The 26,850-nt window shown below is 41.2% G+C and overlaps 1 protein-coding gene across 1 annotated transcript in view; it reads left to right on the top strand.

Moving 5' to 3' along the window:
• Positions 1-4,572: 4,572 nt before the first annotated feature.
• CUBN (cubilin) overlaps positions 4,573-26,850 on the top strand; it is a gene marked incomplete at both ends in the record, with an annotated part of 142,108 nt that continues 119,830 nt past the window's right edge. The window contains 17 exons of the mRNA XM_080338517.1: positions 4,573-4,685; positions 4,837-4,966; positions 5,329-5,421; positions 6,415-6,453; positions 7,245-7,346; positions 8,283-8,386; positions 11,988-12,114; positions 13,550-13,718; positions 14,482-14,613; positions 15,785-15,880; positions 16,406-16,527; positions 17,977-18,163; positions 19,922-20,040; positions 21,447-21,681; positions 22,910-23,091; positions 23,893-24,055; positions 24,277-24,467. Of these exons, the coding sequence (XP_080194643.1) occupies positions 4,573-4,685; positions 4,837-4,966; positions 5,329-5,421; positions 6,415-6,453; positions 7,245-7,346; positions 8,283-8,386; positions 11,988-12,114; positions 13,550-13,718; positions 14,482-14,613; positions 15,785-15,880; positions 16,406-16,527; positions 17,977-18,163; positions 19,922-20,040; positions 21,447-21,681; positions 22,910-23,091; positions 23,893-24,055; positions 24,277-24,467 (2,304 nt within the window). The remainder of the gene's footprint in view (positions 4,686-4,836; positions 4,967-5,328; positions 5,422-6,414; positions 6,454-7,244; positions 7,347-8,282; positions 8,387-11,987; positions 12,115-13,549; positions 13,719-14,481; positions 14,614-15,784; positions 15,881-16,405; positions 16,528-17,976; positions 18,164-19,921; positions 20,041-21,446; positions 21,682-22,909; positions 23,092-23,892; positions 24,056-24,276; positions 24,468-26,850) is intronic.

The following is a 26,850-nucleotide window of genomic DNA, read 5'->3' as shown; positions in this document are numbered from 1 at the left end:
TTAAAAAAGAATGAAACAAAATAGGAAGCATCAAAGTGGTTGGTGGGTTGTAGAAACAACGTGTAGGAAGAAAAAGCAGACAGACAGAGGAACCAAAATATGAATCTTTTAATGAAACAAAAAAAATGACTTTTTATAACTGCCTTTGTTGTGATAAAGGAACCCAGAGAGAAAAAGGAAAGTAGATCAGATCCAGCTGATATCACTAACTAAAGCAAATTTCATCTCTTTGTTACTTGCTATTAAAAACTGAAAACCTAGGTTTCCTGGCCAGCTAAACTTCATCAGCAGGTAACTTATTAACTTCATCTACTGTGTTGGGGAGCAAAATCTTGAGCAGGTGTCAGAGGGCAATATGCTGAGAAGTAAAGGAATTCCATGAGGAGTGGCGTGGGAAACGGAGCTTTGCAGCTGCTGCAGCCCCCGGGGTGGTGCTGCGGCCGTGAAACTCTGCAGACACACGTAAAGAGAAGGAAGGAAGCAGTGACGGGTGGTTTTAGGTGTGGGACAGAAAGGGGAATGTTGTTTTTCACAGTCCCCCAAGTTTGAAGTAAACCTATGATTGTTGATTCTCCACATACCCCCTTAGTGCTTGGTTGTCTCAGAGCTGTAGGGACACCTCAAAAGTGCTGAGTTCCATATGATGCACTGTTTACACCAACACTTTGCATATTTGTACCAGGTAGGCAACTGTGTGGCTTCATGTGTTGTATGTCACGTTTGAACACTGGAATATTATTAGAAAGATGAAAGAGAATCCAGGGAAGTGAAGATGGAAGTGCTGGGAGACGTGACCACAGTTGAGGAGAAACTCAGGTAAGTGTTCAATACTTGAGATTAAGACAGCAATGCAGCTGGATTTATAATTATTTGCAAATATTGGAATCCTAACACTGAATAACAGATATTTTTTGCATCTATAGAACAAAATCACAGAATCACAGAATGGTTGGGGTTGGAAGGGACCTCTCGAGATCATCTAGTCCAACCCATCTGCTAAAGCAGGTTCACCAGAGCAGATCGCACAGGAATGTGTCCAGGCGGGTTTCAAATGTCTGTAGTGAAGGAAACTGCACAACCTCTCTGGGCAGCCTGTTCCAGTGCTCTGGCACCCTTGAGGTAACAAAGTAATAAAAATAAAGCATTATTTGTTAGTCTTCCACTAAAAAATTAGCCAGGTTGAGATTCATACCAGTAGTTGTATTTCCCCCATACAAAAAGAAGCACTGTCACAGACTCATGTCATGTCTCTGCATCTGAGTTGACTTCATAGGTGCAATTAGAAGCATATTAAATTTTTGTCCACAATCTGAGTCAACTCTTGGCTTGTACAGCAGTGTCTTTGCATTGCAGGCACATGCTCCTGGAGAAGCAGAGAGATACCACCATTTCATTTCACACAGCTACACAAGATGGTCATAAATTGTATTCCAGAATTAGAGACAAATACTGAATTACTTCCTGCCAAATACATGCACAACCAATACCCTTCAGAGGTGTTTCCTCAGTCATAATGTCAGTGAGGTAATGAATGATCTGTCCCAGGAGAAGGGGTTTGTGCCAGTTCTCCTTGTTAGGAAGAACCACCCCTATTCTTATGCCATATATTTGCGGGGTTTCCATTATGTTCCTCCAAAAATGATGTCTGAATCCAATGTATTTCAGTAAAATTAAAAGGTGTGGACCTATTTTTCTCCATAAATGGTTTGTAGATTTCCCAGCTTGGCTAGCGTAAGGTGCATTCATTAGGAATACAGGGTAAATTAACTAAAATCTGGAAGGTCTAATGAAATGGAAAATAGTGTGTCATGCACGGTTTAGATAGATGTCCAGAGCTCTCCTTCCATCCTATAATTGGTGCATAGTCAAAGTCATCTGGTTTTCAGGTCAGCCATTTTCTAAGCTATAAAGCCTTCATGAAGAGAAGGTGAAAAGAGTTATTTCTTCTTCTTCCTTGCATTAGTAGCTTTCTCTACATCCTCTATGGTTTATTACTCATTGGTCATTTGGTATATTGGAGTTAATTAGTTGGAAAGGGCAGCTTGAATCGATTATTGACAGGCAGCAGAGAGGGGCAATGCATACTCAGTATGCAAAAGGAATGAATAGAGAAAAGGAAGGATTTTGTCGGTCACAGCTGAAGTCCAGGCTGAAAACTGTCAGCTTACAATGGGCTTTGTGAAAGAAAGTCCTTGAAGTACGTATACGTTTAACTAGCCTGCTAGGAAGTACAGGTTTATTTGGCTCATAGTCTCTTCAAGTTGACACCCAACTGACAGTTATAAAAACTCAGTAAACTATTAAAACACACACACACAAAGGGAAAAATAAAGCCTCAGACAGACATCAGGACTGACATGAAGACTGTTAGAGAGCACTAGTTTAATGGACAGCAGCAGGATACCCAGAGGCAGGAGGTGTCCTGGTGACTAGACAGGGATATCGATAATTCATCTATGCTCTCCTATTCCAGAACAGAGGTTTCAGAGCAAAGAGCAGAATAGGAAATTAAAAAAATGTGTGGGGACAGATCCTCGGTGTAAATATCATTGCTCGTTTGGCTTGAATGGAGCAGTGGTAGCTTCCAATGGCTGAGGACACAATTCTGTGTTTTTGTGTGAACGCCATCTGCTACGATGGTGAAGGACAACACATGGGGATTCCTCCTCACGTCCCTCTGTTCTGTCAGCAGCAGCTGGTGACTCAGTCTCCTGGAGGCGCCGGGCTGCTGCGGGGCAAGTGAACACCCATAGCTGAGCAGGCCTGCGGGGTGGGCTGCTCGCCCCGCTCAGGAAGAGCTTCGGCTCTGCCCGCCCAGACCTCCAGGCAGCAGTAGCTGCTGGGTTACCTGCGGCACAGCCTGTGAAAGATGGGCAGCAGCCTCACACTGCTCTGAGTTCTGAGGTAAGTTTCTAAAAATACAGATCAGAAAATTAAGAAAACTTTGATTTTTATGCAAACAAAATAGTGGAGCTGGTGGGATGCAGCTGATACAATCTCAGACTTTATAGTTATTCACGGTAAGGGTTGAGTTATCTATGACAGCACCACAAACATTAGCTCTCCTGCCTTCACACTCATTTTCACAGTCCACCTCTATCTCTTTTTGAGGTGACAATATTTTTCATCTCCACATCCAGTCTTTTCCCAGAGTGCTTTGGCCTCGTAACATTTCTGTCCGTGAAAGCTGTAGAGTTCATTCAGTCCCCCAACTCCAGGGCATGTCCCACATGTCTGTGGGACATCTGTAGGTGACAAGTACCAACTGCAGCAGACAGGAAAGCTGTGCAGGGTTAGGAAGTACAGGAGCTCTGTGGCCTCCATGAAAGTCTGGGGCCTAAAAGCTCAGTGAAAGGTGGCTACCACTATCTTTGAGCGAGAGTGGCTACAACTCTTGCTGCTCTTCTTGATAGAGTTTGAAATGTGAGCAACCTGAATGAGTTGAGTGTCTACTAAGCAAAAAGGAAAATAAAAAAGAATGGTGGTGGGCCTGGAGGTTCAGTTAACTCCTACGATAAGGAAGGAAAATATACACAAAGCTCCCCTAAGCAGATAGAGGAAAGCACAGCAAGGTGCTGGGAAAGGGGAAAATGGAGACTTTGGCAAAAGCAAAAGGGAGGTGGCACATGGACTCTGTCACGGCTTCCAGCAGCAACAGCCTGGGCCTCAGGGACGAGCACCCGTGGGTGTCTGAGGGGGACACTTATTTTGAGAAGTCTGTGAGGTGCTGCTGAAGGGTAGTGGGAATTTTGGCTCTTAAACATATTAATTTGCATTTTTTTATTACTTTTGAGCCTCCTTTGAATTCTTCCTTGGTCTTCTGCATTGTCTATGGCTGGCCCTGAATTTGGGAGCCCTAGTGTGCACAATGAAGACAGGCTACACAAGCCAAACACAATACAGTCCACTTGGTGTGTGATCGCCTCCCCGACATCTGGGGACTGCGTCATTCTTGAGTCAGAGCAACCATATTTGGTTAAAATTGTGTTTTTCTGTTGTGGCCCATGGGATGCTATTTGGTACTTCTAACTTGTTTGTGTCATCTGCCCCATAAATTACTGTCTGGAAGCTTCTCTTTCAATACAAACATTCCTTGCCAGTCACTGTGGGTTTTATATGTGGTGTTTGTTTTATATTTTGGTAACAATCTAGGTCCTTTAGTGCTGTCAAATAATCTTTCCCTCACCCGTGTGGTGCAGCATGTGGAGAGAGTGAGACATTGCTGCAGTGGCCAGCTGCAGATTACAGGGTGCTCTGAGACACAAGGGTCCTCAGCTGTGCGAAAGTCAAAGACATAATTACAAAATACAGGCAGATTTCAGTTAATGATCTTTTAAAGCTCCTGAATCAAAAAGACAAAGACAGCAATATGCATGTAACGTCTACAGGGTTTCCACGCTGGCAATCTTTAATTAAGATACCTGAGATAAAGTTTACCCTTGCAAGACAAGAAAGCAGCATGGGCACTGGGTGAATCAAGAGCTGTGTGAGAGCAAAGGGCACCTGGGCTCGCAGAAGTGCAATTCAGCACTGGAGGTTTTGCTTCAGATGCAGGACAGCTGGAGGAGAGCAATGCTTTGGGCTGCTCCTGGGCTTTTACTTGTGTTATTGCTATTTACTGGATTGAGCTGTGATTCAAACCACTATGAAACAAAGAGGCAGAAAAGAGCCATTTATGATGAGCAGTAAGTACCGTTGCTTGCATTTGTTCTTATGATGGCTTTCAAGTGCCAGTAATGGGAACAGAATGGCTTTATTGCAGCTCTTTTTTACATAGTCTTTGGTGGATATGTGTAACTAAATGATCTCTTTGTATTTTTTTCTGTAATACAACAGGCCTCGTTTGTTCTCAGACCAGGGTAATTTAGTGTTCCACGCTGGCTCCAGCAAAAATATTGAATTTAGAACTGGACCACTGGGGAAAGTAAAAATTAATGAAGAGGACCTCGCAGAACTTTTTAGTCAGGTGATATAGTTACTTTTCCTGAATATGCTTTTGCTTTTGCACATTAATAGTTTGTCTTCAGAATTTGTCTTAGCAAATGTTTGATGTGTTTTGTATGATTGTTATTTTATACTGTCTGTGTCAGCACTCTAATATGAATGCGAGCTATTGCAGACTCATAAAGTAATTATGCCATTACAGAAAATAATTAAAAGATTATATCGTGTATACAACAGAGCTTTCCACGTTTAAGTGTACTTTATAATAGCAAAGTTAAGCAAGAATAAAACTCCTAAGCTTTTGAAAAAGCAAAGCTTTTTTACATTTGTAAGCTTTTGAAAAAGCCAGGCTTGTTTCACATTATGTCTGTTTTTTAAATTTAGGTGAGAGAAAGTAATGCAGAGATTCAAGAACTTAAAAAAGCCCATGGTGCCTCTCAGAACGTGTCCCAGCAGGTTGCTCTGCTGACCTCCAAGGTGAGCTGTACCCTTGTGGCGTCCTCTTCCAGCGTTCCCCATTTCCCGTTCCTCAGATTAACTTGGTTATCTTCTTCATTTTAGTATTGCTGGACTCCAATTTAGGGAACTGGGGCAGAACCCATATTTAACATCAGCTCAGAGTCTATGTTTAATGCTGAGATACTTATTCAGTAACTCTGGAGACAATGGAAATATTCCTTTAAATCCCATAATTTCAAGTTACCAGGATCCTTCTTTTGTTCCCTGTCAACATCTCTATGGACTATATCATGTAATATTTATGGAAGTGAAATCCCACTTAATTCAGGAAATGGACCATATTCTTATAGGTGTTAGACATTCAGTTCCATAGGTGAAATGGGCTATAGGGGTGTGCAATGGAAAGAAAATACCTATGCAGTAATTTCATCCCTTCCCTGCTAGTAAGGTTTTTCTTCAACAGAAGATTTTGAAACCTTTGTCTTTACAAATGCCTTGGTTTAAGCATCTTCTGTTAGAGTGTTGCCACAAGTTCCTTGTAGGAAAATATTTTATAGCCTAAGAGACCTAACTTCAGGGAAATTGTGCTAATATGTATCTATCATATTCCCTGATTCAGTTTCAGCTTGTTGCTTGTGGTTATAACCCACCGAGACATGGTGAACCTTTCCTTGGCTTTCAGTGTACCCTCTTAGATCTCTGTCCTTTGCATGTACACGAGCACCTAAGCAGTCCCACTGGAAAATTCACATCCTCAGTGTTGAGCACCTGGATTCATCTTCACAAGACTGAGTCTTGCTTTTTTTTGAGCCAAGCTGGGACATATTTCTGAACAGCCTAAAACATGGAAATCGTAGTGAATGGGGCCTGATTTGAACTTGATTGTTGCCTGGTTTCACGTACCACCTATTCTCTCTTCTCAAAAGTATTTTGTTAGCCTACTAGCATCGAGCATGTACCTCTGTGGTCACTCTCATACCAAGCACAATGTAATCTGAATTTCTCTTGCAGGTCATGAGTCTCGACAACAAACTTCAAAGCTTAGAGCAGGTGAGTAAATGAAAGCAAACTAGAGATCCAAAAAGAAAAGCCCAGCCCCAAGTAAATGAAGTGAGGTTACAATGAGGTTACTATTTAAGCTAAATGATTTCTTTCCTCTCATGCATTACTTGGGAAAACTTTTTTTGCTAACAGGCGGTAAAAAAAGCACCAAGATTTGTTGAGGAGGTGAAATGCCTTCTTACAAAATATAAACAGTGTAGGAGCCTGCATTCCTTAAAGGAAAAACAGTTATAGAGTCAAGAACAACAACCAGATACCAAGGAGAAGTAAACTCTCCCTTCACTACTCAGTCAAGATGAAGACTGGAGAATTCAAAGTGGATTTTATATTATACTAGAAATAGCTAATTTTCAACTGTCGTCTGCTTTTCCACTGACCCTGTGACAAGCCACAGCTACAACTGCCAGTAGAAGCAGTTGTCACACAACTCAGCAAAGGAATGGAGAAGACAAGGTAACTCCTCATCTAGACTCACAGTCTGCTGACGAAGAACAGCGTCTATTAAAATATACTTCTTACAGAGCTTTCCTCATCCTAGTGCTTGCAGCTGGCCATCCAGTGTAAGACCAACGATATTAGTCTTTATGCTGTACAGATATGAGTAAAACAGCTCAAAACCTTTACAAAACAACGTTGATGAAAAAATGGGGGAGGGGGGGAGGATAGGCACACAAGAAAGAATGAAAAAAGAATTATAAAAGTTTTGTCTTGAAAGTGAATGCCAATGAAACCACTGAATAAGAAGGAACTCCATTTTCTGCACTTTTCCTGGGTTTCAGGCTATCCAGATGAGAGCCTGCAGCAGTAACCCCTGTGAAAACTCAGGGACCTGTGTGAACTCACTGGATGGTTTCTTCTGCCTCTGTCCCAGCAACTGGCAGGTGAGTTTGTATCCTCCTTGAATGCAGAATGTGTATTTTAACTGTAAGGACACACCTGGCTTAGTATAATTGTGACAAAGTATAGCATTTTAAGGTTGATCAGAACAGTGTGAGAAATACTGAACAGCTAAGCAGCAGTAACACACTCATCGTTTGGTTGAAGGGCAACACATTTTCGTCTCAACAACATTAATATATACCAAAAAAGTGAAGCCCAAACCACTTGGCCGTACCCTGCACTGTTATACAGGGGCGATGGCCCATGAAGTCAGGGATGCTTGGCAGTTCCCACAGCAGAGAATTAGTCTTTGGTTTTTGCTGAGCAATGAACTGAACTGCATGGCTTGCTGTTGATCTTATGCAAGGATAAAGAGAGAATGGAGGAAGGGAATGATGTTTATTCAAGCTCAAGGAAATAAAAAAAATGGGGGTGTAAGTAATCAATCCAGGCTGAGTTTTTGAAACCCAAAGACTTTACTGGCAAATGCTTTAATGGTGCTGTTACATGTGCTGGAAATGGAAAAGATACATCATCTTCTCAAAGGCTCTCAACTTGAAATTTGTCCCAGCAAGATTTGGGACGAAATTGCTGTGCTTTCAGTCTTAGTAAAACAGCATCCCCTGACAGAAACAGTTTGAAAGAAAGTTTTCTGAGTCTTTTGCTATGGAGTTGGAAGGTAGGGGGTATGACAGCACTATGCTGTCCATATGCTTTGTACAAACATCTGAAATATTTTATCCCCCATCTGGCTGATAACCAGGGTCACAGAAATGTGACTGAAAAATAGAGTTTTGTTATAATGTTTCATAAGAGAAGCTGTGTTGATAGCAGCCCATGGTTTGTATATCTTTGGAAACTATATTAAACATTGGCTCCATGGTTTCCTTAATTTCTAAGTTATTTGGAAAATAAACTGGTTTCCCATTTCATCTTAGGGCCTCCTGTGTTCTGTGGATGTTAATGAATGCCAGATTTATGCTGGAACAGCATTAGGTTGCCAGAATGGAGCCACTTGTGTGAACACACCAGGCAGCTACAGGTAACTTTTCAAAACTACACACAAAAATCCTACCTAAAATACTCTGCTATTTTTGTACCCCCATATCACAGCTGCAGCACATGTTTTAGGAATAATCTGTTCAGTATCTATGCACTATAATCCCTTGCAGTCTGAGAGAATATAAAGTCCTTAATATACTGTACACCTGAGCCCACTGCAGACCCAGAAGGCCCTCCGAAGCCTTTGCCTGCTCTAACACAGGAAGAGCAGCAAGAATCAGATTTATCACACAGCCACGCTGGGGAAGAAGGCTGCAAATTGGAGCCTGGCTCCAGTGCCCAGACTTTCTGTTGTAGGTGCAGATGCTTTAATAGAAATTTACTGCAGCATGGTGTGCAGATGTGACCGTGAGATGCAACATGCTGGTCTGTAACCAGCACTTGCCAACATGCCTGTCATCCCTCCTTTATCACCTGCCCCTTCAGACTGAAAGGAGTGCGGAGATGCAGGAGGTGAACAGAGCTTTGGCCCAGCAAAGGTTTTGAGTTGTTGGAAACCTCCTGAACATACGGACACCCCTGATCACTGACATTCTCAGTACACCGCCCAACTCTGAGCAATGCCTTCACCCTCCCCAGAAATACAGGTGCTGCTGAGGCTGCAGCAGAGCAGGCAATGCACGGTGCTGTGGGCAGAAAGGGAGGAGGAATGCTCTTATAGCCAGCTGGCCTGAAGGGACCATGGGCTGCCTGTTTGTGGGCCCCTGCAGACATGAGGTCACTGGAGCATATCCCTGGGATGCATCCTTCTCTGGCTGTGCCCAGCTCCTTAGGAAACACTTTTGTTTACAGGCCAAGCCAGCCTGAACATTCTGCATCTTATTTTCCAAAATGTCAAATAATCTGGTAAATAAATAACTTTCAGATATAACACAAAGCTCTCCCTGTGCAATGGGAACAAGCAGGCTGGAGAGCATGCCACAGCATTCTGCAAAGCATTTTGCCTCCTGCTTCATCACGAACATGTTAGCCCCCACAAATATTTGCTTGGCATAACGCTTGTTCTTAGTGCTTGGTCAGTTCTTGGAAGACCCTCACATAAGGAAAGCTCTCCTGCAGTGCTCCTTACACTTCAGCATTAACCCAGAGGCTGCTGAGGTGTCTCTGGTGCATGGTGCTTCCTGTCAGCTTTTATTTGATTTTAAAGGATGTTTCTAGCTTGCTTGCAGCTGTCCCCAACACAGACATTTGTTGAGGAAATGACAAACAAAGCAGCCTGCCTTCACTTGTTTCCTACTGTGCTCAGTGATGTGGGATACAGGTGTGTGACTAAATCAAGGTTTGAGAGGACAAACCCTCTGCTTTTCTTGCAAGTGTTGTCATTGTGTCAGTACAGTCGTGATTCCTGTAAGTTTTTTCCCAATGTAATTCTCGTCCTCCTTGGTACCTGCTGAATCAGTGCTTCCTGAAATGAACTAAGACTTCCTCATAAGTCATGCGAATCTTAATGTTACTGTTTTTGCATGTGCCCTCAGGATTATTGAGGGCATTGAGGGATTATTGAATCCTTTCCCCAGACCCATTGTACTGCCTTTAGTCTCCCATCACAGACTGTCTGTCTTCTGAGTACTCCCCAGGTGCTAAATCCATCCCCAGGTAGAGCATGACACTGCTCTTTTCAACAGCTGTGAGAATACTGCTGCTATTTTATCCAAGACCCAGCAATCTAGGTCACCCCACTCCTGCTCTGGTGTAGTCATATGCACCAGCATGGGCTGTGGGTAAAGAAAATGGTGATATTTAACTTTCCACAGCCCCCAGTGATAACACCATGTGAAGGGCAGTACTGGGTGAGGTACTGTGAAATGGAGCGTGACACAGTCTTCACTCCCTGTTCAGTTTCTTCACCTGCAGGCTTCAAGCTGTAGTTCAGAAAAGCACTAAACAGTGAGTAAAAAGAGCAGATATTCAGGAAATGCCTTCCTGAATTGCAACGTTAATAGGACATTGCATTAGTTGGATGAAAGGCTGTGCCAAAACCAAAATAACGAGGGCCTCATCACAAAGTGCTGTCAGCAATGGGAGAGAACCAGAGCTGTGCCAAGCAGTGGAGCATTGCAATTTGGCTGGAGCTCCTTGCAACATGATCTCCTTCTTGAAGCTATTCTCTGAGCAACTTCAGATGGGTAGCAGATTAATCTTTGCCAGACCAGGCAGTAGACAGTGCCATTGTCGTCCTTGGAAGCCAGTCAGATTGCCTTGCTGTGTCCTTTGGAGTTGAACATGAAGCTCTGAATGTACTTTGAACATACAAAGGTGATCGCGTTCCCTGATCTGTTGCCTCTCTGCTTGCCCGGGTTGAGCTACTGCACTAGCAACACAGTGTTGGTCTGTTTGCCCTCTCTTACAATAATGAACATGCTGTCTTGCAGTATTGCAGACTGCAGTTAAGCATTAAGCTCTCATGGGTTTTTGAAGCCCAAGTTCACCTGGGTTGCTTGTCCTGGGTGCAGGGTTTAGTTACCTGCAATTGGCTTATCAAACTGCTGTTTCAGCTGAGTATATGTCACTGTGACAGGGATAGTAGCAGCTTCTTATAAATTGCTCCAAGGTCCAGCTGCACTGGTGTACACTGATTCAAATTCTGCAGATAAATGCTTTTACAGAGTATTTTTCATTAGCCATCTTAAAAGCAATTCAACAGGGGTATGTACCTGCCACATGTCTCTGTGAAGAGCGGATATCAGCAGACATTGCAGTACATAAATTGAGTCCAAATATGTGGTTCACTGTCATTTTCATAAAAAGCTAGTGAACTGATAGGAGGTTTTCTGCAGGTTTTGGTTCCTTTCAGTTGTATTTCAGAGCCTCAGATTTGGTCCATGTGGAAACAAAGGGCCAGAGAAAAGGGAAACATTACCTGATGGCTTAGAAGATCCCAATTTCAGTTCCCCCAAATCTGTACAGTGCTGTGACCAAGGTGTGCCCTATAAATGACAATATGATGCAGCTGGCAGGCTGCAAACCTGTTTCCCCCTGCAGGATGCATCTCTGCAGCCCACTACTTTGTTCTTCCCACCCCATCAGCCCCAATTGCCTCCTCCTGCCCATCACTGTTACCTGAGAGCTGGGCTGCTGCCAGGAGAACAGCCACCAGGTGTTCAGGTGTGTGTGTGAGTCCTGCTCCCTGTGACGGGCCAGACACGGCATTTCTGCGTATTGCTGGAGGTAGGGTTTTAAGCATTTGGCATCATATGAGGCTCATGAATGGAATCACAAGGTCTGGGTGTGCTCTGACCAAAGTGGGGATTTCCAAGCTCATACTCGGCTGAAGTCTAATGTTAGACATTTCTTTTTCCTGGATTTGCACTTATGAATGTAACAGGAAGCTGTGGATTCTCCCGTAGGCTCAGACAGTCATGGATATACACAAGTACCACTTGAGTTTTGAGTCCCTGGTGAACAGGATCCTTGCCTCTCTTCATGATTATTAATAGAACTGACAGTATAGCTGAACAGATTTCATAAGGAACACCATATAATTAAAAGAGTGAGAAACACTCTCTCACTATGGCAATATATGAGCTTTAAGTCCTATATTAAGACAACTTTTTAATTTTTCTGTCTGCCTTCACCATTAGTTGCACCTGCACTCCAGAAACCTACGGGCCTCACTGTGCCTTGAAGTTTGATGACTGCCAGGGAGGATCTGAGACACTCTGTGGACATGGCATCTGCATAGATGGTGACAGGGATCAGCCCAACAGGGTAAGGAACAATGTCTAAGTCTCATTATATAGCACAGCATGAATGAGGAACAAATAATGCTGAGCAGCACAAAACTGTTTAGCACAAACTTCTGCTGAAATACAGCAAGAAACACCACTGTGTCTTCTCTGTTGTCCAAAGGACAGCAGAAAGAATTGAAAATGCCTTGTGTCTTATTAAAGGTACTTATCGCAATATCAGATCTACTACTACATCCTTATGGAGCTTGAGAATATTCTTTAAATAAGTCTTATTTGAAGAATAACATTCATACTGTTCATTATCTGGGGAGTTCTAAGTTGCTAGAAAATTTTATTACTTAAATGATTAAGGAGGACAACCATCACGAATCTTGTTTTTCCTGAGAAAAGTCATACCTGTGGACCATTATTGTTGGTGGCCTGGGAGCCACCAGGGCTGCACAGTGGTTGGGTGGCTGCTGCTCATCGTTGGTGCTCCTCACTGTCAGCTGGACTTAGGCTCTGGCTCCAGGCACAACGTATCCAACTGTCTGCCCTGGGTGGATGCTAATAAACACTTGTATGGTCTTCTGGAGCAAGTCAGCTCATTCTTTTGGGGATAGAATCTGGGTACGGGGTGTTCACTCCAAAGGGACATATGGTATATGTCAGCTTTGGCTCTTTCTGCTCAGAGCAGCTCTCCAAAACTACCCTGCCAAGCCTGCGCTCCTTAACGCTCCCATACATCTGTGCACCATTCCACACACACCACAAATTCTTGGTGCTATGCTATAAAATAATTTCTTTTCTCAATTTGTGAAAGCTTTCACAATTCATCACTTGTTTTCTGCCCTTTTTTTGTGGAGAAAGCTTTTCGAAAGGGTTCAGTGTTGGCTTAACAGTGTCTGCTCCTGTGACAGTCAACAATAAAGCTCCCATTAGCTTTAATTGGACCAAAGCAAGATAAATGCTGAATTCGGGCCATTAGTTAAATTTACAAGAGATAAAACCGTTTTCCTCAAAGAAGATATATATTTGCAATTTAATACCAGTGCTACACATTGCAGATTACTGACTAGTTTGCTTAAAAGAAAACAGCCAAGCTGATTTCAGGTTTCTTACGCTGATCTGTTTACCCTGGTTACAAAGCAAGTTGATGACTTTTAATTATGTTTATGTACAGCTTGTAATTGCTGTTCATGTTCTCTGGCAGCTTTGGAGTAAATTACAGGTTTCTTTTATGAACATAATGAATGAGCCTGTTGTTGCTTCCATAATCTAAATAGGTAAATACAGAGGAAGAAATAGACTGAGAAAACTACCATTGCACCTTATATAATAAAACAGAATGTGCAAATCACGTAATGCTCTGAAAACTGTAGTTTAAAAGACACTTTATAAAATTAACTCCTCCTGCCCTTTTCCTTGACTGTTTTAACTGTCTTAAATATGTGATGTGATGCTTCCTGTTGCAGCCCAAGTACCGCTGTATCTGTGATGCTGGCTGGATGTCCCCTCCGGGCAGCCCTGCCTGCAGTGCTGATGTAGATGAATGCAGCCTCCCTGACCGTCCGTGTTCACAGAATCCACCCGTGCCGTGCTACAACACACCAGGATCCTACTCGTGTGGTCCCTGTCCCACAGGTATCGTGTCCTTTCCCGTTTGCTGGTGGGAGCGGGTGGCAGTGGGTAGTACTGCCTGTATGTCATAAGCACAGACACAGGATCCCAATGAGAGTTACTCCATGAAATGTTTTAATCTGTATTCTAGAGAACAAATGCCTGTAGGTTATGACACATCTAGGTAACGTAGGCAGTGGAGTCTTAACACATGATTTATCCATCCTGAACTGAGCATCTCAATAGATTTGAGGTACCCTCATGTCCATAGGTACTTTCATATTCATCATGTCATATTACCTTCACGTAACAGGTCCAAGGTCCTTCCATGTCCATATGCCCACTGTCCTAAGGCAATATAAAAGTCTAATTGTCCCCTCAAGCCATATAACCTGTGATTCCTCTTCCTGAGTTGGGTAGGTGGTGTGTATAGGAGGAGTATTTGGAGTATTTAACAAGACTTATGATAAAGCTTTGCTGCAAATTGTACACATGGGCACTAGACGAGAACTGCCGCCTCTTCAGGTTAAAGTCTGTTTGATTCTGGAATATCCAGAATACAGTTTAAATAAAACATTCTTGCACACATGGCTCTACCCTGTCATGTTTGTAACTTATTTTGCAGACCAGTATTAATTTTTGTCAGTTATGAGTGGGACAGGTCTTCTCTTGTGTTAATGAAATTCAAAAGGAATATTTTTCTTCTCTATGAAAGGACCTGGTCAAGGCACCAAATGAAAAAGCCAGGCATTTTCTGTTTTAATGTCTCTCCTGTGCTGCTTCTTAGGCTGGCAAGGAAATGGCTACAGTTGCCAAGACATTGATGAATGTGCAGGTAATAATGGAGGCTGCTCAACAGCACCAATGGTTCAATGTATCAACACAATGGGATCCTTCCACTGTGGGCTCTGTCCACCAGGTAAAACGGATTTTTTTGTTGTTTATAAAACTATGGAAAGGCTTAAAAGATTAAGATTCGACTCATTTGTGCATGTTTCATCGTAGATGTGAGAAGCTGAAGTTTGTTCTTATATAGAGAAATTTCATATGCACAAAGCAATATCGTAACATAGAATGCAGAGTCCAAGTATATTAAAACTGTTAAAGGACATTTTGTAGAGTACCTCTCTGGTGGTCATCCTCTGAAATATGTTTCTTTTGTACTAGGTAGCCCTTTTCAGTGTTAGGGCCTTGATTTGATAAAGTACTTCCTTCATAAGATCATGAATGGGAAACAAGGCTTGCATAATTATGACATAACCTCATTGTCTGTATTAATTGAAAGAGTATCCTGTGTGCCATAAATCAGCTGTATTGTCTGTCTTGAAAAAAAAGCCTTGATAATTGTCATGTTCTGTATGTTCTCTAAGATGGCAGAGTTTCCATTGCAGTACAGGTCAAGCAGTGGAAGTCATAACTTACATCTTTATCCCCTGTGTTTTATGATTTAAAAGGCTTTATGCAATGCATGCTATCAATACTAGAAATAATACCAGGAAAAAGTGTTTCTAATTGACCTTTCTATTGCTTGGCAATAGACTGCCAGTAATGAAGGCCCTCAGTTACTGAGCACTGAGGGGCTATCACCATGCTGGAAATGTGGTCTCAGACAAGTTTTGATGTGGTGCAGTGGACCTCAGCTCTGGCCACGCAGTCATGGTGCAGCGCTTTGGTCCTGCTGAGCCCCCTGAGAGGAGCCGGGTGTTGTGTTTGAGACCCAAGGGCAGCTCTGGCCGCGGAGGGAAGCCCAGAGGTGGTCAGGGCCATCTGGGTGCAGAAGCATAAGGAGGGCAGCACATGGTGGCTGAGAAAGCTGAGTTTTTATGGCCTCACATGTATTTGGATAATACCGATCTACTATTTTCTAAAATCATGGGAGGATTTATTTAAAATCTCAATCCATCCCTGCAGTGTAGAAACCACAATAAATATGCCAGGATATACTCCAGTGGCAACCTCAACTTTTCCATTTTAACTGTAGAAGACTATTATTTTACACATTTTTTTTTTTCTCACCAAATTATTGTTTTGCTGTCAATACTCAGACAACATAGTTTGTTATAGACTAACTGAGATTTATGTCTGAACAGGTTACGAGGGAGATGGACAAACATGTACTCAGGTTGATATCTGCTCAATAAATAATGGAGGGTGCCATCCTTCGGCTACTTGTACCTCATCTCTAGGTATGGTGCTCTTTTAAGTGTTGTAAGTAATACTAGTGTGAATCTCGAAGAAGGTTTGGCTAGGCTGAATCCACTTTGTAGCAACATATTTACATTTCAGCCCCTTTTCCACAATCAGTTTTCCCTCACCCAAAGGAGTTTACAAGCAGGCTAGCTAAAGCCAGCAGGCTTTTCCACAAACATTGACAGAAATAGATGTAGGCTCCAGCAAAGAGCAGATTTCACCATAAAAACGGGAAGATAGTCACCATTTATCTTTGATGTCATTATCCAATTTCAGCTTCTTTTACTGTTCTTCTACTCCCACCACTTCCCGTGAAGGTGACCTTGGACTCTCAGATACCCATAGCATCGCAACACCAGGGATCTTTCCATGGTCACACTGGGCACTGACCAGGGAAGCTATCAAATACATTAGAATTATATAAAAGCTCTGCTGCAAAATGTCAAGGACCTTTACTGTCATTGATATTGTCATCGTAACAAGGACCGAATGACTTTCTGTACCTTGTCTCACCTCCCAAGGGCTGATGCCATTTTGTTCCTGCCCATCTGGGTACACTGGAAGTGGATATGGGCCCAGTGGGTGCTCTGCTCTCAGTGATACCTGCCAGCTGCAAAATCCTTGTGCAAATGGGCAGTGCTTGGTAAGTGCTGGACTCCTCACAGTTAGTGACAATGCTTTGTGTCATTGCAACACGGAGACTGGTGAGACTGTGCGCTGAGTACACGCAGACTAAAGATAATGAGGCAAGGTCTGTGGGGCTTGGAACATCAACAGACATATCTGGGGAAAACAAAGTGAATTTTAGAACACACAAGCCATTTTTTTGTGTGTTTGATGTAGAGGTGGATTTTTTCCTTTTCTCATTTCCTTTTCTCATTTTCTGTGACAGGACATGATCCCCTCACCTCCACTCCATCCCTTACCAGCATTCCTTGCTCTTCTGTAGATACCTATTGTCTTTTCACTCAGATATTTAAAGGTCCTTTTGTGCCTTATTTAGAAACTATTTATTTTAGTCAATCTATTAAAAGATATGACATCTTCCCCTAAATCCTAACATACAACGGCAGGCAATCATGGCTACAAACTACTACTTAAAGATAATAACACAGTCAGATAACTTCAGTGATGTGACTACAGAAGTATCTAATAAAATACAGAAATAACAGAGCTATATTTGGCCAGCATAATGACAGATGAAATGTAATGTTAATTAAATGCAGATCAGAAAACATCTTTTTGTCTTCTAAAGCAGGATTCTGAGCCCTAAATACACATCAAAATCCTCTTTCACCATACTGAAAATCTCTGTTCAGGACACAGAGGACATGAACAGAGAATGAAAAAGGAAATAGAGAATATAGCACATTGATTGTATGGCATCAAAGATGGGATTATAAGAATGTACCTTGGAACACCATATTCTGCTTTACCTGTAAAAGGTGTACCTATAAAGCAAGAAATATAAGGAAAAAGGACATAAGAAATTAAAGTAGTTAAAGATATGGAAAGACTTGATTATAAGGAGAAATAGTAGACGTTTAGACAAAACAAATGTAAAAGAGACATAGAGAATAAGGAATAATGCAGAGAATGCAATGCAACTGCTCCCATTTGACATCCCTCAGGGTGAAAATGCAAGTTGACAGCCCATGTAACTGCAGTGCAGGCTTCCTGGAGAGCTGGCCTGAGAGAAATTATTTATAAACTACTGTTATCTTGACTTACTGTTTATAATAATATATAATATGATTGACTTGTTTTTAGGGTGATCATTTCAAAGCCAAGCAAACAGTTTTCTGAATGGCTAAATGAATACAGATTTTGAGTTCTTAGAAGGTAATTTGAAAGAGCCCTGCAAAGAAATAACTTAATAAAAAAACCAAAGAACTAGATAATCTGATTAGGCTTTGAGTTTATTTTGGTATTCACCAGTCACCATCAATGTAATTGCATTCCAAATGTTTTATTTCTCTGCTCTGATATCTCCACATAAAATAAGTGTAAATATCAGTCTTTCTGCTGACTGCATTGATTCCTTTAGATGATCCATGCTCAGTATTTTTTTTGCATTTGTTTGTAATTGTAGGCAACAATCTCTGGATATTTCTGCCTGTGTAATGCAGGCTGGACAGGCCCTAATTGTACAGAGAATATTGATGAATGCATTAGCAACCCCTGCCAGAATGGGGGAAGCTGCGTGGATGGGGTCAATGGCTACTCCTGTGAGTGCACCAGCTCATGGACAGGACCTCAGTGCCAGACTGCCCAGCAAGGTATGGCCAGGACCTCCTGCCCTGGAGAAATGGGCCACCAGCCTTCAGCGAGTAGATGCTTGCTGTATATGATTAATATGTGAATAAGAACCAAGTTCTGATGGAAAAAAAAACAACCACCTTCTTGAAGGACTACAGGTCCTGTCCCAAAGTCCCCTGGGGGCAGAGTTTTCCATGAGTTGTGTTTATAGCTGCTTAGTTTAGCAACAGCAGCGTAACAGTGAAGTTGACTTGAAGGCCCAGTGGCCTTGACTAGATGCCAGGCATCCTAAAATCATGTATTTGTTCCTGAGAAAGTGGTCTGGTGAGCTGGTTGGGAAAGAAGATCTGATATAAAGACAACAGATTTGCAAGATAACACATTAATGTTTCTCTTATGTGCATAGTATTTCATTTGTTGTGGAGCTGAGAGGTCCTGATGTTTTTAGTCAAGATGAAAAGTCAGAAAGGTTTTCAAACAGAAATTTAAAGAAAGAAATGTTATAAATCAAAATGGGGGACTTTGAGTTTTATAGAGTGACTGCAAGGTCCTGCCTTTAACATTACTTCTTAATATCACTTTTTCTGTTTGTCTGGGTTTTTTTTTTCCATTAATTTTAATTTTTAAAAGTCAGGATAGCATTCCAGTGAGCATCCCTGTGGCAACCACCTGTTAGTTGGCTCATATTTATTACACGTTGCTGTGAAGAAAGCAGATTAACTTTTCACAATATACAGAGGGTAAAACTTTCACAGAGCCACTGTAAAATCTGGTCTGTTTTAGAGCTCCTTCAAGCTCTTTTCTGTCTTCCTTAAATATCTAACCAGTAATTTTTATTATTATGCACATACCTGTAGAAAAATAGAAAAATTATATTTTAACCATTCATAGTAGAAGGGATAGAAAACCAGTTTTTGTCCAGTGAGAAATTATAATGTAGTAACTTCTGTTGTAGTTCCTAATCAAGGGAAACATCATACATTTTATGACATGATAATTCTGAATCTGGTTAAGAAATGGTCAGATGGCTTAGCTGGACACTTTAAACAAAATTATATTATTTTTACCATTCCCTGAGGCAAAATACTTCATTTCAGTTTGCTGAAAATCAAGTATTTCTTTGGCATCAGTTGAGTGTTGCACTACAGCTGCTTGTGGTATGCTGCAGCTATATGTGTGTTGTATTTTGGGTGCTTTATGGACATATTTTTTCATATTTATTTGAGATTCCCATTTCACACCTCCCATATATTGAATGGCTCATCGAGACAAAAGACCATGGTATATCATGAGAGGTTTTATCTGGCCCAGAAATCTGACCAAAAAGAATAAATGGGACAATAAAACAGCTGAAGGATAACTTCTATGATGCACCACTACTGAGAAAGACAATTTTATATCACATTAGCTTCAAAATGTTATTTTATTGTAGGTGAATAATTTAAAAATTCAGTCTGGAGGCAGCCCTCTTGAAACAAACTAGTTTATGGCCATTTTCCTGAGACAGAATCAATATATTTTGGCAGAAGCCACACATTCCAGCTGAAAATCTTTATTTTTTTTTTTCCCAGGAACTACTTTCCTCTCAGGGAGTAATTTCACTTATTTTTTGTGATGTCATTCCAATTTAGAGGAAGTGTATTTTACAGAAGTATCTTTTATCATGGTTTTGAATGTTCAGGAAGCCAAAGCTATGCTAGAAAGTTAGGTTTTGTTTAAGTCGGTACAGCAATAGCACAAATTAATCAATTTATTCAATTTTCTCTCTCTTTCTGCAGTTTGTGGAGGATATCTCTCAGGCTCCAGGGGGACTTTCAGTTACCCTAACAACCCAAACAGCCAGCGGTACACCAGTGGGGCCAGCTGCGCTTGGGTTATACAAACTAATCCCAACAAGGTAAAATAGAGTTCAGGTTAAAGAACCCCTCACTCTTCGGGACCAAACACAATCATCTTCATGCCACATATTCCAACACTGTGATCCAACCCCCTCAGAAGCCTTTTTCAAAGCGAATAAGTTGTAGACCCTTCCAAGCCTTCAGTCTCCTTACCCTAAGAATTAGCCCTGCCTACGTTTGCAAGGTTTGCTATGAAGCTGAGGGTTAGAATTTACTCATTCCTATAATCATTGCATTTAAAAATGAAACCTTAATAAAACACACCAGGTGACTGGAGATTTGTAATAAGTTTGTGAGGGCTGACATCACCTACCACCATGTAGAGAAGTTGCCTATTTTATGTTTCTTTAGACTGAGATCTGTGAATAGCTGCATGAGAAAAGCTCTGCTCTGAGAGGATCCACAGGTGGTTCATGAGCTAAGTGGCCCCAGAACAATTTCATATTTCTGATTTCTGAGCCTCAGAAATGTGGAATGCTGAATTCATATTGTCAATGGCTTTGTGTAATAACAGCATTTGGATTTCTAAATATTAATTTTAAAATGTTGCACTCCAATATATATTCTGATTCTACTCTGCAATTAGCAATTCCACTTGTGTTATAAGTAACGACTACAAAAGATGTTACTTCACACGTCAGCATGGAACTTCTTACTTGGAATATAAATATTTGATCTTTTATGATATTTCATGGAATGATTTAAGCAGTTTTATAAATCAGTGGTTGCTAGTGGTTTATGCAGCACTATATGTATGAGACATATCCTCAGCTTTAGGCTTGAGAGTCACTGCTATCTTCAGCAGAGCTGCATTAAAGCACATCAGTGATGAATCTGGACATACATAAAGCTGTGTATGTCACTAAGTATCTAGAGTGGGCTTATGAGACACCAATTTGATATGTACAAAAAAAGATAATTTCATTTTTTTAACTCTCATTACAATATTTTCAACCATAGCAAGGATAAGAAATGTTAATTACCTGATGAGAAAGCTGCCACGGGAGATGTGGAATAAAGTATTTTATGCTGTATTTCAAGTCTTTTGCATGACTTGAAATATATACATATACATATACATATATAAATATATATATTTTACAGATAAAACAGACACAGGCAAACGGTCTCAATTATTAGTTTACAGAAATAATGTTATTTCCAGACAACTTCCCTGTCCAAATTCTTTCCTATCTTCTCTTCTTTTATTTTGACCCTTAAGATTCTGTAATGTCTTCTTCTGTCCTGGAAGTTTTCAGGAAGTGGCATAATGGCTCCAAAGCTCATAGATTCTTTCAGTTATATGAACACATATAAACCCATATAAACAGCCTGTTTATATAGTGTCTCAGCAGATGAAAATTAAAAAAAAAAAGATATTTCTTCTTTTGTTACTTTCTGTTAGATTCTGCGTATTACTTTCCCATTCTTCCAACTGGAGGCAAGTAATGGGTGTAACTCTGCCTTCCTTCAAATCCACGATGGACCTTCAGCGTCAATGCACATGCTGGGGAAATACTGTGGCTCCTCAACTCCTGCAGAGCTTTTCAGTTCCCACAGCTCCCTGTATTTTTGGTTCTACTCAAACTACACCATTACAGCTGGAGGTTTTACTGTTCATTGGGAATCTCGGGATCCCGGTAAGTTTGATGAAATGTCCAATAATTTAGCATCTTCATGGCTTTGAAACAAAAAGAATGACCCATTTCCTTTGATTAGCTATCATGAGGAGCAGTAGGACAATGTTTTACTAGGGAGTGAGGCTGAAATGTAGATATATATATCACTTGAAAATATTTAAACTCCAACTCTCAGCCTCTGTGTGCATAACTTTCTCCTGTTTTTATGGTCGTTTTATATCTGCTGTGAAGAATCCCCCAAGAGCATGTGTTCCTGGAGATGCTGTTCTTCTGTTCAGTTCTCTTTTCTCACAGAAGTATCTAGTGCTTTGAGCAAGCAAGTTGCCTTTTTTTGCCACTGACAATATGCAAGAGGCTAGAGGTTTTGAACCATGCTTTCCAAACGTGAGAGATTTTAAATTATGTGTGAGCTTTATGGTATGATTTGCTGTATGTGATTCTTCCAGGAGGCCTGGCAGTACATTTCTAGAGATAAACTCCAAATCATCTTGTACAACATCAAACCCACTTCAATGTTCTGTGTATTGTCTAGAAACAGAACTGTGCATTGGGTTATGACTTGTGGTTTGGTTTAGTTTGGTTTTTTTTTCCTTCCAATTGACATCACTAGGTAGATAATTACTAATTGATAAATATGGATACTGAAAAGTGAAAATATGTTTTGGGTATTAAAAAAAACAAAAACAAAAAAGGAGAGAGGTATAGATATGACTAAACGAGCTATTTCTTAGATATAACACACAAGTTACCCATACCATTCCCAACTGTTACACTGAGATGGATTTTTTTTTTTATTACAGGTATATGAAACAGCCTTCCCTGTAATTAACACTTTTAAAAAGTGAGAACAGCCTTGTGCTAGGATAAAATATGGAGACTATTTACAAAGTACAGAAATTCAGATTAATGCTGCAAATGAAATCCAAAACACACTGCTTTTGATCATTCTCCTAATAATAGTTCCATCATAACTGGGAAAGAATCTTTCTTTCACTGTGCAAATCAGGAAATATTTGAACTTCTGCTTTTACAATCAAATTGCAGAATTAATTGTCAGATTTAAAGAAAGAAGTAAATTGTTGGTTTGTTTGGCTTGGTCTTTGTTTTTAAATTTATTCTGGATCCCAAAGTGTTATGTAGTATTGGCACTACAGGAGAACTAAAGGAGAATTCATCTTCTGACATGTGGTGCTGAAGGATGTGTTATTTCATGTTTCTTTTCTGTCAGAATGTGGTGGTGAGCTGACGGGTACTTACGGCTCGATAAGTTCTCCAGGATACCCTGGTAACTATCCTGTAAATAGAGACTGTTTCTGGACCATCTCAACCAGTCCTGGCCTGCTCATCACATTTGCTTTTGGCACACTAAGCCTAGAACACCATGAAAACTGCAGTTCTGACCATTTAGAGGTAAAGTTTAATTGTGGATTATGACAACATTTTATGGCTATGTTATTGCAAAACAAGATATTTCAAAACTTTTTCTACATACAGAAGGAGACTGTTCAAAAATTAAATCCTGGGGTGAAATACTCATTTGTACTTATTACACCCACCAATGCACACTCAGATATATAGGCAGCACAGCAGAATGAAGATCATATCACAGTCCACTGAAGTCAGTAGAAGTTTTGCAACTAAAGAGGAATAGGATTCAGGCCAAATACCTGGTGGGAATCTTTCACTTTCTTACAAAGTTCAATCTCCAAATTCCTTGTCAAATGTCAACCTACAGAGAATTAATCTGCTTAAGGAAACCTATTAGGGAATAGGATTAATAGATTCATATTGCAGTACAGTCTGTGACTTGATGTGTGAGTTTAGGCCTTTTTACTAAGGTGAAAAGTGATTGTTACAGAATTCGCCAATGCCGAATCGTGGAAATGAGAAGCTGTTTTGGAATAGCATGTTTTCCAAAATTGTGCAATGCTGAGCATGATTTCAAGAAAACAACTGAACAGTAGATCTCCTGATACTTTCATTCCCTTTCGCAAAACCCTTGATGACTCTCTGAGGACCTTCATCAGAGCTCTGCTGGTGTGTCCGTTTCTCAGTTCCTGTGTGTTTAGAGGAAACTTCCTATGAGCTTTCCCCTCTACCCACCATCTGCAATATCTCGTGTGGCCCCTGAGATAACTTTAAGATTCTTGGTATTGTTCACAGTTGGCACACATCTAATAATCCTAATCTCTGGTTTATTTTTCTGTCTAGATTCGAGATGGTCTTCTTCCACAAGACCCTGTGCTTGGTAAATACTGTAGCACTGGATCTCCACCCCCAGTCCAAACCACTGGTCCATATGCATGGATCCACTTTCACTCTGATGACTTAGTAACAGATAAAGGCTTCCACATCATCTATACAACATCACCTGGTAAGTAAAATTCAGCATTAAAATTTGGTCTGTAACATTCCCAGATATATATACATCTCACAGATAGAGCCAACAGCACATGAACAGGTGTAATTAACGCTTGCTATTGAATAATATGGAAATCCACATTGATTTCCAGCCATTGTGCAGAAGCAGCCTAAACTGAGTTTCAATACTTGTGACTATCTCAACTAACGGATTTTTTTTCTAATATATAATAGCAGATCCAAGTTGTGGAGGAAATTACACGGATAGCGAAGGGGTTATCACATCCCCTTTCTGGCCTAACCCTTATATCAACAACCGACAATGTATCTACATTATCAGACAGCCAGAGGATGAAAAAATATACCTTAATTTCACCCATATGGAGCTGGAGAGTCACACCGGTTGTTCATCAAATTATATTGAGGTGACTTCTCTTAATCAGTTGATATGAAAGGGTGATTACATGTGTGTACAAAATTGTGCAGCAAAATTTCTATCCCAAGGGCCACTGCAGAAATAGGTATTTATCAAAGCACTAAGTATACTGATTTATTAGGATTCAAAACTCACAGAGTCTGAAAGAGCAGAACTGTAGGTTTAGAATGAAAGAAACATAAGGGAATAAGAAAATCTGTTTAGCTTACCACTAATTTTTAATCGGCTGTACATGATTATGGTGGACTTTAGACCTTTGATAAGTGTATGCCAAATGCAAGAAAAATAGAAGCAATGCCACAGCCACTCTCCAGCATTTTCTGGAGTCATGGTGTTATACTCAGAATCTTTTTCTGTGTCAAAAAGGAAGCACACCATATATATGTTTATATATACATACATATGTACATATATACATATATAAAATCAGGAATTTATTGTTACTATAGCTGAAATCTTACTAATCTAATTCAGTAATTTTCTATAATAATTAGATTTAGACTAATACAAATATGGAAAATGTAATAATAATACAATAGTAGCATTGATGCTGTCTGGGATACACTTGAGGTTGATTATTACGTTTACTTTTATACCTAGCTCTTTCTTCATTGGTCTGCTTCTTCATGTTACATCCAAATTTACTACTATAGGGTGCCTTTTAAGTACACTAGATACCATTTCTTAATTTTCATTGTTATCCCTAAACTGAGTTCTGTCCGGCTCCAGGTCTGCATTTCTCTGATGAACTGCAGGTGAGGTTTCACCTGGTGCTGTGTAGCTCGGGACTCCTGGGGCCCATGGGGGGTCCCCAAGGGGCATATCAAGGCTTGTTCAACCACCCTGGCCAGGGAGCAGTGCAGCCCTGGGCATTGGGCACCTCCCTGGGGACAGGGATGGACCAAGGCCAGGCTGGGATAAGGGTGTGTGGGTGGTCTTGTCTCAGCAAAGCCCATGGCTGGGCAGGGCAAGGCTATGTGGGGCTGGAGACCAGTTCTGCTGCGATGTCGCTGGGGCAGGGACTCATGGCCCTGGAGGCTGACATGGAGTCCTGGGCTGTGGGCAGGGTGTGGGGGACCTGAGGGACCCCTGGTTGTATTGCACCCGGCCTGTATTTCTCCAGACAGCCATGAATACTTCATCCTGCATGGATTGGAATGACTTCTGGGTACTGTTCTTGGTATAAAACTGTGGCTGTAGCGCACAGAGGTAAACAGATATAAACCAAACCGGGCACAGGCACCTGACTGATGAGCGCAGGTGCAGCCGCAGCTGCAGCAGTGGGACCAGAGCTGGGCCCCGCTGCAGGCTGTATGGGTAACTGGCACTGCAGGTTGGGTTTTGTGCTTAGTCTCTTGACCAAAAGAGGAATAGGCCTCTGTCAACTCCGTGCAGTTAATCTGTTTTTAAAATATGTTATTGTGCTGACACCGTTCCCTTCCCTCCTCCTCTAATTCAGAGACTTTGGTTGGAATGAAGAGTAATTAATTTCTGAAATGAGAGGGGAAGTGTGTTTAATGAAAACAGACAGCTTTTGTTTGTTTGGCCTGGTACTCCTCTTGCCTAATTGCTGGCAGAACAGCAGCTAAATTCACAGCAGCCAGAGAAACAAAACCATTTCTGTTGAACACAATCAGTTTGTATTAGTTCAGCAAGGCGTTTACCTCACTGCTCACTGAGCGGGCACAGCCCATTCGTGTCCCTGTGCTGCTGCCTTCCCCTCGTCCTGCCTGCTCACTGGGGCTCAGCCCAGAGCAGATACAGCACCGATGTTTTCTGAGCAGGACAGCTGGTATGACCAAAGCACTGTGCTCTTTAGCAAGTCCTGATTTTGCACATTTTTCTAAAACGTTGTCTCGCTGGCTTTTATAATTAAGTTAAACTAGGGAGATAGCTTTTGGGTGTTCATGTTACTTTAAAAGTCAGTCTCTGACAATTGTTTTGTCAATTTGAAAATATGCAGATTATTCCCACCCCTGGTGACACCAGAAAACCTGTAGAGTTTCCACAGGGGCCATATACAGCTCACAGGCACTGGCTCAGGTAGGGTTTTTTAATCTTTTACTAAGGAAGGAACTGCCTGTGATAAGGGATCTACAATAAGAAACTAGACACAATAAAAGTTCTTATTTGAGAAAACCTGTGACACAGTGCTGCAGAGGTAAGATGTTAGCCAAGCCAGCTCCTTCTCCATACCACCCTCCCAACTGGCAATGGGAGACATATTATTCATGTAGTTTAGAGACCCTGTTATTTTTATCACTATTCACGGGGCTACACCAAATATGTAGGAGAATCAGGTCAAGAAAAAATGTAAACTCCTGTACTGATCATCCCATCCTTCCACTGAGCTCTTCTAAATCATGTGCTTG

The sequence above is a fragment of the Nesoenas mayeri genome (assembly GCF_963082525.1).
Source record: "Nesoenas mayeri genome assembly, chromosome: 2".
Classification (NCBI taxonomy): Eukaryota; Metazoa; Chordata; class Aves; order Columbiformes; family Columbidae; genus Nesoenas; species Nesoenas mayeri.
The sequence above is the reverse complement of the archived record's forward strand: the minus strand, read 5'-3'. Positions and strand labels throughout refer to the sequence as shown.